This window comes from Dendrobates tinctorius, unplaced genomic scaffold, assembly GCF_039654945.1.
Source record: "Dendrobates tinctorius isolate UK_male_01 unplaced genomic scaffold, ASM3965494v1 ptg000160l, whole genome shotgun sequence".
NCBI classification, from domain to species: Eukaryota; Metazoa; Chordata; class Amphibia; order Anura; family Dendrobatidae; genus Dendrobates; species Dendrobates tinctorius.
In genome coordinates this window covers 19,879,784-19,895,492 of record NW_027361827.1, presented here as the reverse complement: position 1 = coordinate 19,895,492, position 15,709 = coordinate 19,879,784, and the positions used below count along the sequence as shown (strand labels likewise).

The 15,709-nt window shown below is 45.8% G+C and overlaps 1 protein-coding gene across 1 annotated transcript in view; it reads right to left on the bottom strand.

The window, feature by feature from the left end:
• Window positions 1-15,709, bottom strand: part of SUSD1 (sushi domain containing 1) — a 488,868-nt gene that overhangs the window by 300,899 nt on the left and 172,260 nt on the right. The window contains exons 9-10 of the mRNA XM_073549625.1: window positions 9,983-10,162; window positions 9,278-9,457 (exon numbers count right to left, since the gene is read on the bottom strand). Of these exons, the coding sequence (XP_073405726.1) occupies window positions 9,278-9,457; window positions 9,983-10,162 (360 nt within the window). The remainder of the gene's footprint in view (window positions 1-9,277; window positions 9,458-9,982; window positions 10,163-15,709) is intronic.

Below are 15,709 nucleotides of genomic sequence, written 5' to 3'. Positions count from 1 at the left end.
AGACAACACTCGATTTCAAATCTTTATTCAAAACTTTTAAATCCCTCCTACGCCCACCACTGCCTTCTCCAACCTCCCTCATCTCTGCCGAGGACTTTGCCACACACTTCAAAAATAAGATTGACCAAACAAGGCAAGTCTTTATCACTCAACCACAACAACCCCTTTGTATACCAGACCAATGCCCAAACCCCATAACCTCACTCTCCAACATCACTGAAGGGGAGCTTAATCGTCTCTTCTCCAAATCGCACCTCACAGCCTGTGCACTCGATCCCATCCCATCCCACCTCCTCTCCAACCTCACCACCATACTTATCCCATCCCTAACCCACCTCTTCAACCTATCACTAACGTACCTACCCTTCTGCTTTCAAACATGCCACAATCACACCTATCCTTAAAAAGCCAACCCTCGACCCAACCTCAATGTCCAGCTATCGCCCAATATCGTTGCTCCCATTCGCTTCCAAACTCCTGGAACAGCACATCCACGCTGAACTATCCTCCCACCTATCATCTAACTTACTCTTTGACAATCTACAATCTGGTTTCTGCCCCTATCACTCCACTGAGACAGCCCTGACCAAAATTTCTAACGACCTACTTACAGCCAAATCAAATGGACAATACTCTATACTCCTGCTTCTAGACCTGTCCTCTGAATTCGACACAGTTGACCACTGCTTCCTACTACAAATCCTCTCTTCCTTCGGCATCAAAGACCTCGCCCTATCCTGGATCTCCTCATACCTTTCCAACCGAACATTCAGCGTCTCCCACTCCGACACCACCTCCTCATCCCACCCTCTCTCTGTTGGAGTCCCCCAAGGCTCTGTTTTAGGACCCCTACTCTTCTCAATCTATACACTTGGTCTGGGGCAACTCATAAAGTCCCACGGATTCCAGTACCACCTTTATGCTGATGACACTCAGATCTACCTCTCTGGCTCAGACGTCACCTCTCTGCTGTCCAGAATCCCAGAGTGTCTATCAGCCATATCCTCCTTCTCCTCTCGCTTCCTCAAGCTCAATGTGGACAAATCTGAACTCATCATCTTTTCTCCATCTCACAGATCTTCCTTACCCAACCTAGCTATAACAATTAATGACATCACGCTTTCCCCAGTACCGTAAGTCCGCTGCCTCGGAGTAACCTTTGACTCTGCCCTGTTCTTCAAACCGCATATCCAAGCTCTTTCTACCACCTGTCGCCTCCAGCTCAAAAATATTTCCAGAATCTGTCTCAACCCTCAATCTACTAAAATGCTCCCGCCTCGACTACTGCAATATCCTTTTCTGTGGTCTCCCTGCTAACACCCTCGCACCTCTCCAGTCCATCCTTAACTCTGCTGCCCAACTAATTCATTTCTCTCCTCGCTACTCCTCTGCTTCTCCCCTCTGCAAATCTCTTCACTGGCTCCCATTCCCTCAGCGTATCCAGTTCAAATTACTAATACTGATTTACAAGGCCATCTATAACCTGTCTCCCCCATATGTCTCTGAACTAGTCTCCCGATACCTTCCCTCACGTAATCTCCGGTCCTCCCAAGACCTCCTTCTCTCCTCCACACTTATTCTTTCCTCACCCAACCGCCTCCAAGACTTCTCCCAAACTGCCCCTATTCTCTGGAATTCTTTGCCCCAACAATTCTGACTATAAACCACATTTGGATCCTTCAGACGGAACCTGAAAACCCACCTCTTCAAGAAAGCCTACAGCCTGCAATGACCCCGTTACCTCCTTCTCTCTCACCACTACCGGGGATATCACCTAAACCTACAACGGAACTGCTGCAATCCACCAACCTACTGTCTCCTTCTCCACCATCCCACCATCCTGTAGCATGTAAGCCCGAAAGGGCAGGGTCCTCTCCCCTCTATATCAGTCTGTCATTGTTAGTTTGTTTACTGTAAGGGATATCTGTAATTTGTATGTAACCCCTTCTCATGTACAGCACCATGGGATCAATGGTGCTATATAAATAAATAATAATAATAAATGGGACAGTTTCCATCCAAAACATATAAAAAACTCTATTATCTACAGCCAAGCCATCAGATACAATCGTATATGTTCCAACCCCATGGATAGAGATGAACACCTTGGTCGCCTCAGAAAAACCTTTTTGAATCAGGGTTACCATCGAAGAACAATTGAAAACCAAATTACAAGGGCCACCAGAATATCAAGGAATCACCTGCTACATTACAAAGCTAAAGAAGAGAATAACCAGGTGACTCTAGTGGTCACCTAGAATCCAAATCTGGAGGTGCTAAGGGGAGCTGCATGGAAATTACAACCTTTACTTCCAAAAGATGCCCGATTACAATTGTCATGGTTAGGACATGGTTAATGTCCTGTTCTCACAGGGTTAACTTTTGCCGGCCTCTCTTTGGATCTGGGAGGGGTATTTATACTCACTCCAGACTAGCATTCTCTGTCATCTATACTGTTATTCTGGCTGTGTGTCTGACTGACCCACCTGGTGTGCATGTACTGCATTGCTTGTTTGATTCCTGTGTATGACCCGGCCTGTCCCCTCACTCTGAACTCCGTCTCACGTTTTATGTACTATTGTCTTCTCCGATTCTGACCTGCTGGCTTGGCTATTGTTACTCTGCTACCGTTTGCCCCTATTGTACTGTCTATTGCCCGTTCTGGTTTTCTGATCTATTGCTACGTCCTGACTATCCGCTCTGTCTAACCCTTTGGTACTGTCCTGCTATCTAGTGCATTGGCCCCGGCGTGATCTGGTTTCCGCCCCTGTCTATGCCCCTTGGTAACTTGTCCCGTATTTACCTTTCTAGGAGTTTCCCTGCAGCTCCTAGCTCTGTGGAGCTTAAGCCACGCCCCCAGCAGTCACATGCTTCATGTCCTGATAGTTTGGAGCACGCATTGTCACCGCTGCTGCCCTGCTCCACAGGTATCTTTGAGCACGTTTTTTTGTACTCAGGACATGCGCACTGGCTCAGTGAGCGAGTGTAGTGCGGTGCTCCTGACATTATAGCTGACCGTTTCAGTTCTTTTTTTTTTTCTCTGAAGGGAAAAAAAATAGTGTGTTATCCTCATGGATCCCATACAAGCATTGGCTGATCAAGTCAAGCACCTGACCCAAATGTTCCATAAACTCAATGTGGAACAGCGCACGATGGCCCATACCCAGCAACAGTTGGTGGTTACTGTGCAGGGGGCTGTCGATGCAGGGGCTTCTAGTTCTGGGGGTAGAGATGTGTCATTAGCATCCCCCAAATCTCCGGTCAAATTGCCAGACCCTTTCTCAGGGGATAAAAAGGAGTTCAGGTCTTTCAGAGAAGGATGCAAGCTTTTTTTTCTCTAAGGCCCCGCTCCTCTGGGGATGAGTTCCAGAGGGTGGGGGTCATTATTTCCCTACTTCGGGGGGCTCCACAGGCAAGGGCTTTCTCTCTCTCTTCCTCTGCTCCTGAACGTATGTCTGTGAATTTGTTCTTTGAGGCTCTGAGGCACATTTATGATGAGCCTGATAGAGTGTGTCTGGCAGAGGATATGGTGATGAGTGTGACACAGGGGAGGCACTCTGCTGAATGGTTCTGCTCAGAGTTTAGACGTTGGACGTCCGAAGAATCCTGGAGCGACGACGCCCTGAGAGGGTTGTTTCGCAGGGGCCTGTCTGACTGTCTGCAGGACGCTCTGGCATTACATCCGCCTCCTGATACCCTGGAGGACGCCATGATGCAGGCGGTCCGTATGGACCGGAGACTCCGTGCTAGAGGAATGATGCAACAAGAGTCTCCCTTGTACCCCAAATTGGGTGACACTGCACCTGTATCTGAGCCCATGGAGGTTGGGTCAGTCTCGGTTAAGGAGAAAGAGAGAAGGCACCGTAGAGACAACCTACTATGCTTTTACTGTGGAGCCTCTGGACATTGAAAAAGGAATTGCCCCTCCTGCCCTTCTTCAGAGAAACCATCAGAGAAATGACTGAGTCTGGGGAACAATCGAGGAGGTTGTCCAGACTCCCAGGTACATTTTTTCTCACTTATAAAAATGGTGCTCCAGGTTGAATTGGAACTTGCTGGCGGTCCTGTTATGACCACCGCCTTTGTCGACTGTGGTTCCTCCATTAATCTGATTGATGCCCAAGTTGTGACTCTTAATAAGATAGGGACAGTCAGGTTAAAAGACCATGTAAAAATTGTGGCTGTGGATTCATCCCCTCTTACCCGAGATAGAATTTGTTTTATGTCTGAAGTTTTTTCTATGAAAGTGGGTTCCACTCATGTGGAAAATTTAAGTTGTTTCATTATGAATAATCTGCCTGCAGGACTGGTATTGGGAATGCCCTGGTTGCAACGCCACAATCCTCTTATTGATTGGGTGAAGGGGGAGATCACCCGATGGGGATGTAATGATATTGGTCTGTGTTGTAACCCGGTTCCTTTTGTCAATCCGATAAAATCTGTATCTGTGTCATCTGTTGGTCTGGGGGGTATTCCGGAGTACCTGAGAGACTTTAAAGATGTGTTTTCTGAAAGCGAGGCTGAAGCGCTCCCACCACATAGACCATATGATTGTGCTAGCGATTTAGGACCTGGAGCCAAATTACCCAAGGCTCGTTTGCTTAATTTGTCCAGGCCTGAGCACCAAGCTATGAAAGAGTACATTAAAGAAAGCCTTCGCAAGGGGCATATTCGGCCCTCGGTCTCACCCGTGGCAGTGGGGTTTTTTTTGTAAAGAAAAAAGATGGTGGGTTGCGACCGTGCCTCGACTTTCGAGAACTGAACAAAATTACTGTTAAGAACACGTACCCTCTCCCGATGATTCCTGATCTACGCAATCAACTCACGGGGGCCAAATGGTTTTCTAAGCTCGATCTACGAGGGGCTTATAACCATACAATGATCCGGGAGGGAAACGAATGTAAAACAGCGTTCCTGACAACTGAGGGGCTGTTTGAAAAGCTGGTTATGCCCTTCGGCCTCACTAACGCTCCTGCGGTTTTTCAGAACTTTATTAATGTTGTTTATTAATGTTGTTTTTTCTGACTTGATTGGACATTACGTAGTCATTTACCTGGATGACATCTTGATTTACTCTGAGGACAGTCAGTCACACTTGCACCATCTGCGTACGGTTCTTATGAGACTCCGGGAGAACCATTTGTATGCTAAGCTGGAGAAGTGCTAATTTTTTATGCAAGAACTATCTTTTCTGGGTGTAATTGTATTCGGGGAGGGATTCCGCATGGATCCAGGGAAGGTTCAGGCCATTACAGATTGGGTGCAGCCTCATGACCTGAAGGGGTTGCAGCGATTTCTGGGCTTCACTAATTATTATAGGAAGTTCATGAAAGGGTTCTCGCAGGTGGTGAAACCCTTGACGGACCTCACTATTAAAGGGGCAGATGTAAAAAATTGGTCCGTGGCCACAAAAAATTCCTTCCTGGCATTAAAGAAGTGTTTTACTACAGCCCCTGTGTTGGTACAACCCGATTCGTCAAGACCTTTTATCGGCCGAGAGACTCTATGATGTCGGTAACAGGGAACAGTTAGCAGTTAAATTGGCCTTCGAAGAATGGAGGCATTTTTTTGGAGGGGGCCGCTCATCCCATTACGGTCATCACTGATCATAAAAACCTGGCCTATATCGAGTCTGCTAAGAGATTGACCCTCAGACAGGCTCGGTGGGCACTTTTTTTTCTCGATTTCATTTAAGGCTGTTTTCACACACAGCGTTTTTTTAGTGGTTGTTACCGCGGTTTTCACTATAAAACCGCTAAAAATAAGATGCACAGTCATTTCTATGCATTTTGCACTTTTTGTGCACATTGATGCGTTTTTTACTGCAAAAAAACGCATCGCGGTAAAAAACGCAGCATGCACATTAATTTTGTGGATTTTTCCGCGGTTTAGGCTTCTCCCATGCTTTTAGAAACCGCTGCTGAAAAAAACGCATCAAAAACGCATCAAAACAGCGCAAAAAACGCTGCGGTAAAATAGGTGCGGTTTCTGGGAAGGGATTCAGGTTTTTGAGCAGAAATTTTCTGCAACGTGTGCACTTAGCCTTACCATCATGTTCCGATCAGGGTCTAAAAATGTAAAGGCGGATGCCTTATCCTGAAGTTTTGATTCTGTGTCCCCTCCAGAACCTCCTTCCTCCATTCTTCAACCGGGAGTGGTTGTAGCCGAAATCTCCTCTGAGTTACAGAAAGAGATTCTGGAAGCACAAGCTCCCAGGAATAAACCCCCAGGTAAATTGTTTGTACCCGAACAATTCCGTCCCACACTCCTTAAAGAATTTCATGATTCTGTGTTAAGTGCACACCCTGGTATTGCAGCTACCCGGGGGGCAGTAGCTAGTGGTTTTTGGTGGCCCTTTATGGGTACTGATATAAAAAGGTTTGTGAATACTTGTGGGGTGTGCGCGCGCTCTAAAAGCTCTCTGGTCCAGCCGGCCGGGGAATTGGTGCCTTTGCCAATTCCAGATAAACCATGGACACACCTGTCCATGGACTTTATCACTAATCTTCCACCTTCCAAGGGCAACTCAGTGGTATGGGTAGTGGTTGATAGATTTTCTAAGCAAGCCCACTTTGTGCAATTACCTGCATTACCATCTGCTGAAACCTTGGCCCGCTTGTTTATACAGCACATTGTTCGACTGCATGGAGTGCCTGTGAACGTGGTGTCGGACAGGGGTGTGCAATTTGTGGCCAGGTTTTGGAGAGCGTTTTGTATGAAGTTGGGGGTCACGTTGTCATTCTCCTCTGCCTATCACCCGGAATCCAACGGACAAACGGAACGCACCAACCAGTCATTGGAGCAGATTCTGAGATGCCTCGCCTCCTCCAGAAAGGAAGACTGGTGTGAGGTATTACCCATGGCAGAATTTGCATTCAACTGTCGGATTAATCAGTCTACTGGAAAGTCTCCCTTTCAGGTCAATTATGGGTTTGTTCCGCAGTTTGGGGAATTTTCCCGTATGGATTTGGATTGCCCTGGTGATGAGGGGATGTAACAACAATTAAAAACCCACTGGAAGGAGGTGCAGGGGAACATCTCCAAAGCCCAGAAGAAGTTCAAACATTTTGCAGACAGGAGGAGGGGGGTGGTTCCTGCGTTGACAGTGGGGGGAAAAGTCTGGTTGTCCACCCGTAACATCAAACTTAAAATACCCACTATGAAGTTGGGCCCCAAATTTATTGGCTCATACAAGATTGCAGAGGTGATCAACCCGGTTGCATACAGATTACAGTTGCCCACCTCCTTCAAAATCTCTAAAGTCTTCCACAGGTCCCTATTAAAACCTGTGGGAGCAGTTATAGAAGATCCCTCATCTGTGGCTCCACCAGTGTTGGTAGAGGGTCAACTGGAGTATGAGGTAGGGTGCATCGATGATTCGCGGTGGGTGCGCCGGAGACTTCAGTACCTTATCCATTGGAAGGGATATTCCGTTGAGGATTGGTCGTGGGTTCCGGCCAGTTCGGTGCACGCTGATCGACTGGTGCAGGCTTTTCATGCCAGATACCCTGAGAAACCTGGGGGTCCAGTGGCCCCCCATTAAGAGGGGGCTACTGTCATGGTTAGGACATGGTTAAAGATGCCCGATTACAATTGTCATGGTTAGGACATGGTTAATGTCATGATCTCACAGGGTTAATTTTTGCCGGCCTCTCTTTCGATCTGGAAGGAGTATTTATACCCACTCTAGACTAGCATTCTCTGTCAGCTATACTGTTATTCTGGCTGTGTGTCTGACCGACCCCCCTGGTGTGCTTGTATGGCATTGCTTGTTTGATTCCCGTGTATGACCCGGCCTGTCCCCTCACTCTGAACTCCGTCTCACGTTTTAGGTACTATTGTCTTCTCTGGTTCTGACCTCCTGGCTTGGCTATTGTTACTCTGCTACCGTTTGCCCCTATTGTACCGTCTATTGCCCGTTCTGGTTTTCTGATCTATTGCTACGTCCTGACTATCCGCTCTGTCTAACCCTTTGGTACTGTCCTGCTATCTCGTGCATTGACCCCGGCGTGATCTGGTTTCTGCCCCTGTCTATGCCCCTTGGTAACTTGTCCCGTAGTTACCTTTCTAGGAGTTTCCCTGCAGCTCCTAGCTCTGTGGAGCTTAGGCCACGCCCCCAGCAGTCACATGCTTCAGGTCCTGATAGTTTGAAGCACGCATTGTCACCGCTGCTGCCCTGTACCACAGGTATCTTTGAGCACGGTTTTTTGTACTCAGGACATGCGAATTGGCTCAGTGAGCGAGTGTAGTGCGGTGTTCCTGACACAATCCATATTTCCAGACCCCCCACTGCTGTGTTTTAGGCAGCCCCCAAATTTAAGAAGCATAATTGTCAGAAGTTCCCTGTCCTCTCCAACAACTGCAGGAACCTTTCCTTGCAACCAGAAAAAATGTAAAACCTGTCCATTTATAATGACCACGGACAAGATAAAGATCCCCAACTCACATCAGGACTCCAAGATTCCAGGTACGTTCAGCTGCATTACATCTAATGTGGTGTACTTAATTATTTGTACTAAATGTCTTACTGGGGGTCTGTATGTGGGGGAGACAGGGCAAAAGCTTAGAACAACGATGAAATCTCATCGCCACACAATAAGAGAAAAAAGAATGGATCTACCTGTGGCAAAACATTTTTGTATCCCTGGTCATAGCATGATGGACATTAAATTACTTGTATTAAAAGGTAACTTCAAGTCTCAGAGATAGAGAAGAATCTCTGAGTACAAATTTATGAAAACCTTCGACACATTCAGTGCTGGTATTAATGTGTCGCATGGATTTATGTCTTTTTACATCAATTAAGGAACTTGCCCCTCCGACCTTCTGGGGTCATCACAACACAGAACCAGACCGGCAATCAGAGGGCAATAAAACCTTCACACTACTTATCTATGAACTGTTCCAATATTTATGCTTATCCCTCTCCCATAATGACTATTCCACTTCATTTATGTGCTGTCTTTGAATAAATATGTTATTCTTCAGATTTTGTATTAGTCTAGCCTGATGAAGAGATATGAGTAGTCTCGAAAGCTTGCAGTGTGTTACCATCTTTTCAGTTAGCCATTAAAAGGTATCAACCACTGAGGACTCTCAGTTCTAAACATTCTTCTATCTACTGGCTAACACGGTACAAAGATATATATCTTTCCTGTATCAAAGTGGAGAACCAAACATTTTACTCTGATAAGATATATTACAAAGTTTCTTATATTCACTTGTACTAGTGATTAAACAGTGACCAACTAAATACAGTTTAACTTGAAGAAAATACCTGAGCATTTCATATTCAGTACATCCCAGGTAGCATTCTCAAGGCATACCGAATAGTTCTTTTTGCCATTGTCAGTAAATCCAGGACTACACTTGTAATAGACATGGCTCCATAGGGTAGTCTGATTATTCCATATCCAATCAGCATGTTCAATCAAGTAAGGCATCCCACAGTCAACCTCTCCAAAAGAAAACATACAATTATTTCTACATACAGTGTATATCATGGGCTAAGCAAATTCCATGTAACAAGTTGTATGGTCTCACTAAAAGGAAAATAAATGAAGACTATAATAATAATAATAATTTTTATTTATATAGCGCCAACATATTCCGCAGCACTTTACAATTAAGCGGGGACATGTACAGACAATAAATTCAATACAAGTTAAGACAATTTAAACAGTGACATTAGGAGTGAGGTCCCTGCTCGCAAGCTTACAATCTACAAGGAATATTTTATAATGATGCCAAAGGACTTTAATACTTTATATAACATAAAATAATTTGCTGACTACCTCAGTTAATTGGAATGTAGAATGCTTTTACAGTGGTTATAACTAGTAAATGTACCTTTATTGGCAGAGCACTAGCAGCCACAAGTATGACCTGGTTCATGCTGACACAGGATTCCAGTATCAATGACCCAAGGTAATCACTATGACAAGCACATTCAAGATAAATCACATACAGACCATATATTTACCTGCGCAAGGAAAAGTTATGTTTTCCCATGTTTCATTTGTAGTACATCTTGATACATGCCACATTTTAGGATTGTAAAAGCCTTTCCGACATGTATACTGAACCTCACTGCCAAGTTTTGCATCTCCATTCCATTTGATTTCGGCATTTGGAAGTAAAGGTGGTTGACCACAGTCTATTTCTTTAACAAAAAACAATGATTAGTCATCCGGACTAGTTAAAAATCATATAATGTGCAAAAAAGATACAAAATAACACACTGAAACAACTATATAGCAATCAGCTTTCTGTTGCAGAAATACAGCTGATCCCTTTACGCAATGTCTTTATGGAAATTCATGGAAGAAATTGAGCCCAGGAGGGGCCAAGTCACTTATTAGAAATAAAAACAGTTAAAGAGCAGTAAAAAGATGTCATATAAGCGTGTGAGTGTGTGAATATATATATATATATATATATATATATATACTGTATATATATATACATATTGTAAGATGGCTGTCAGACAAGTCCTTGAGGGGAGATATTATGTCACGTGCCCCGTCCTGTGTGACACGGCCAGCAGGCCAGTAACTGATACAACAGGACGCGGCACGTGTAATTGTCCAGTGTGACACGGCCCGCAGGCCGGTAACTAATACAACCAGACACAAAGGATAGGGAAACATTTACAACGGTGGGCCCTGCGATAGGGAACGGGGGATGTGGAGACCTCCTGCACTACCCTGAGTCAGTGTACCTAACCATCCTTACAGACACCATAGCTGCTACTCCAGGACTCTCACTGAGCTACCCGTGACTCTCCTTCAGCTCCATTCTTCACCCAGGCTTGCTTGCAAATGAGGAACTATCACCAACAGTGATTGACACACCTGACACTCTTTTATAGAGCAATCACACCTGTTACATAATCACGTGCACAAACTAAGGTGACCAGAGTGCAATGACCCTAATGGCCACTGGGTGGGAAAACCACCTTTGGCACACAGCCAAAGGAAAAAAAAAGGTCACTTTGTGCATTTAATCTGTCAGATCCAGCCTGGATCATGACAGTACCCTCCCCTTAATGAGGGGCCTCTGGACCCTCAAGACTACTCCTCATCAGGGCACCACCTACAGCGGGGATGCCCAGATCCAGAGTTCACCCCAACCACTACCTGACACTTCAGTTTAATGACAAACGCACTGCTGGTATAGGCAATGTATGTTCTGGAGGCACCACTCATCTCCAAAGCGCCGACCAGGAGAACAAGTCATATATGTGTATGTTCGGTATGAGCTGGTAAGACTCCGCAACACACTTCCACAGGATGTTTTTTGGTGGCCACCCATACACGCTCATTCACACACAGGTCCGGACCTGAACGTTTATTGCTACACATTCGTTTGTCATATTTCGGTGAACTCATTCTGGGATCGACAACAGAGGCGTCCCCCTGTGTCACCACACTCACACCCCCGCACTCCAAGGGGTACACCACCCCCCAACCCTTTCCACCACGAGGTCTGCACCTCCAGGGTTGGCTAATGGCAAGGGTAGAGACTTGCCCCTACTCCCCTGCAGCACACCTGCTGCTCACACCATTGAGGGAGGGGCCTGGGATATGGAGGAAAAATAAACTCCCTGGTCGCCTTCCTCCACATGACCAGGAGGGGGCGGCTTCTTCGGTGGTTTGGAAGATTTGGCGTGATCCCCACGGACTATAACACCAGTCTGCTCACTACTGGGACGTACCCCTTCACCTCGGGGAAACCCAGACAGCACCATGGGGACACCTACTCCACCCACCTGTCAGGGTGCATCCACCAGTATGAGCAAGTCCCGCTCCCAGCAACGACTCTATGGGCTTCATTGCCAGCCGCTATTTGATTTCCTGGTTGGGCCAAACGGGATGCCCCAGACCCTGATAATTGCTGCTGAACTGCTTCAACACACCATGCAGCTCCTCACTCACCTCAGTGAGGCCCAGCAGCAAATGCTCACAGGTCTGAATATGGCCCGAGGCTCACCAGAAAGAAAAAATGTATGGTTGGTGATATTGTTTGGCTTTTCCAACCATGCTGGGTGAAGGAAGGAGCTGTGGGGAGTCCAGGAGAGCAGTCAGAGTCCTGGAGTGGCAGCTATGGTGTCAGCAAGGAATTCGTGTAAAGCATGGTGGAGTGGCAGCTATGGTGTCAGTGAAGAATTCTTGCAAAAGCTTGGTGGAGTGGCAGCTATGGTGTAGAGCTGCACTCAGTTGCTGGACTCTTTTGCTGAAGCTGCACTCAGGTGCTGGACCCCATTGCTGGACAACTGCACTCAGGTGCTGGACTCCGTTGTTGGACAGCTGCACCCAGGTGTTGGACGCGGTGGGAGGAAGATGCACTCAGGTGTCGGACTCTGTTGCTTGGAGCATTAGCAACAGAGCAAAGCTAAGTGGTGTTACCCTGTTTGTCACTTTCCTCATTGTGTGTTTTAGTACAGTGGTGGGATTAGTTTCCGCACCGACCATTTCCCCAGTGAGGGTTAGGTGCAGGGCGAGTGAGTGGTTTTTAGGTTCCTGATCGGTGCCCGGTGCGGAACCGGCCTAGGGAACATTAGGAGTGTAGAGACACTGACTCAGGGGAGTGCAGGAGGTCTCCACTTCCCTGTTCCCTATCGCAGGGCCACCATTGTTATTGTTACCCTGGATTTCCCTATTCCCTTTGTCTTGTTGTATTAGTTACCGGCCTGCGGGCCGCGTCACATAGGACAATTACACGTGCCGTGTCCTGTTGTATCAGTTACCGGCCACCTGGCCGTGTCACACAGGACGGGGCACGTGACATATTATGTGTCATCGCGGTTATTAGCTGCGGTGATGTGAGCTCAGAAGTATGCTCAAGCACGTATAGTGCTGAGAGAGTTGTTTAGGCCGCTCCAGGGCCGCGTTTTACGAGTGGTCATAAGAGATGGGTGGGAATGACTGCTCACATATCTCCAGCCCAAGGGCGTAGTTTGGATAATAAAATGAAGGCCAGTTGCCTCATTCAGTGTCTGTGGCTGGAGGTGTGGAGACCTCCATGTGTGTGTTGCTGGAGACACTTATGTGAGTGGGCGTACCTGCAGTGCTATATGGACTTGTTATTTTCTATTTATTACTTTGTGCGTTTGTGCCAGAAAAGCCTGTTCATTTGTTTTCTCTATCCAGAGCAGTTTATGTCTTTTTAAATAAACTTGCTTGGACATTCCAGTGAAACCTCTTCCTGTGACTACCTCAACTGCAACGTACAGTGAGTACAGATCCCTACAATATATACATATACACACATATACAGTATATACAGTGGGGCAAAAAAGTATTTAGTCAGTCAGCAATAGTGCAAGTTCCACCACTTAAAAAGATGAGAGGCGTCTGTAATTTACATCATAGGTAGACCTCAACTATGGGAGACAAACTGAGAAAAAAAAATCCAGAAAATCACATTGTCTGTTTTTTTTTTCATTTTATTTGCATATTATGGTGGAAAATAAGTATTTGGTCAGAAACAAGCAATCAAGATTTCTGGCTCTCACAGACCTGTAACTTCTTCTTTAAGAGTCTCCTCTTTCCTCCACTCATTACCTGTAGTAATGGCACCTGTTTAAACTTGTTATCAGTATAAAAAGACACCTGTGCACACCCTCAAACAGTCTGACTCCAAACTCCACTATGGTGAAGACCAAAGAGCTGTCAAAGGACACCAGAAACAAAATTGTAGCCCTGCACCAGGCTGGGAAGACTGAATCTGCAATAGCCAACCAGCTTGGAGTGAAGAAATCAACTGTGGGAGCAATAATTAGAAAATGGAAGACATACAAGACCACTGATAATCTCCCTCGATCTGGTGCTCCACGCAAAATCCCACCCCGTGGGGTCAGAATGATCACAAGAACGGTGAGCAAAAATCCCAGAACCACGCGGGGGGACCTAGTGAATGAACTGCAGAGAGCTGGGACCAATGTAACAAGGCCTACCATAAGTAACACACTACGCCACCATGGACTCAGATCCTGCAGTGCCAGACGTGTCCCACTGCTTAAGCCTGTACATGTCCGGGCCCATCTGAAGTTTGCTAGAGAGCATTTGGATGATCCAGAGGAGTTTTGGGAGAATGTCCTATGGTCTGATGAAACCAAACTGGAACTGTTTGGTAGAAACACAACTTGTCGTGTTTGGAGGAAAAAGAATACTGAGTTGCATCCATCAAACACCATACCTACTGTAAAGCATGGTGGTGGAAACATCATGCTTTGGGGCTGTTTCTCTGCAAAGGGGCCAGGACGACTGATCCGGGTACATGAAAGAATGAATGGGGCCATGTATCGTGAGATTTTGAGTGCAAACCTCCTTCCATCAGCAAGGGCATTGAAGATGAAACGTGGCTGGGTCTTTCAACATGACAATGATCCAAAGCACACCGCCAGGGCAACGAAGGAGTGGCTTCGTAAGAAGCATTTCAAGGTCCTGGAGTGGCCTAGCCAGTCTCCAAATCTCAACCCTATAGAAAACCTTTGGAGGGAGTTGAAAGTCCGTGTTGCCAAGCGAAAAGCCAAAAACATCACTGCTCTAGAGGAGATCTGCATGGAGGAATGGGCCAACATACCAACAACAGTGTGTGGCAACCTTGTGAAGACTTACAGAAAACGTTTGACCTCTGTCATTGCCAACAAAGGATATATCACAAAGTATTGAGATGAAATTTTGTTTCTGACCAAATACTTATTTTCCACCATAATATGCAAATAAAATGAAAAAAAACCAGACAATGTGATTTTCTGGATTTTTTTTTCTCAGTTTGTCTCCCATAGTTGAGGTCTACCTATGATGTAAATTACAGACGCCTCTCATCTTTTTAAGTGGTGGAACTTGTACTATTGCTGACTGACTAAATACTTTTTTTCCCCACTGTACATACACATATACTGGTGCTTCTCACATAAATAGAATATCATCAGAAAGTTAATTTAAGTTCTTCAATAGAAAAAGTGAAACTGATATATTATATGGAGTCATTACAGAGTGATCTATTTCAAGTGTTTATTTCTGATAATGTTGATGATTATGGCTTACAGCCAATGAAAACCTAAAAGTCATTATCTCAGTAAACTAGAATACTTTATACCACCAGCTTGAAAATGATTGCATAATCCGAAATGTTGGCCTACTGAAATGTATGTTCAGTAAATGCACTCAATACTTGGTCGGGCCTCTTTCGGCATCAATTACTGCATCAATGCATGGAGGTGATCAGCCTGTGGCACTGCTGAGATGTTATGGAAGCCCAGGTTGCTTTGATAGCAGCCTTCAGTACATCTGCATTGTTGGGTCTGTTGTCTCACATCTTTCTCTGGGGTTAAGGTCAGGTGAATTTGCTGGCCAATCAAGCATATTGATACTGTTCTGTGCTTTTAAACCAGGTATTGGTACTTTTGGCAGTGTGGACAGGTGCCAAGTCCTGCTGGAGAATGAAATTTCCATCTCCAAAAGCTTGTCGGCAGAGGGAAGAATGAAGTGCTCTAAAAATTTCCTGGTAGATGGCTGCACTGACTTTGGTCTTGATAAAACACAGTGGACCTACACCAGCAGATGTCATGGCTCCCCAAACCATCACTGATTGTGGAAACTTCACATTAGACCTCAAGCAGCTTGGATTGTGTACCTCTCCACTCTTCCTCCAAACTCCGGGACCTTGATTTCCAAATGAAATGCAAAATTTACTTTCATCT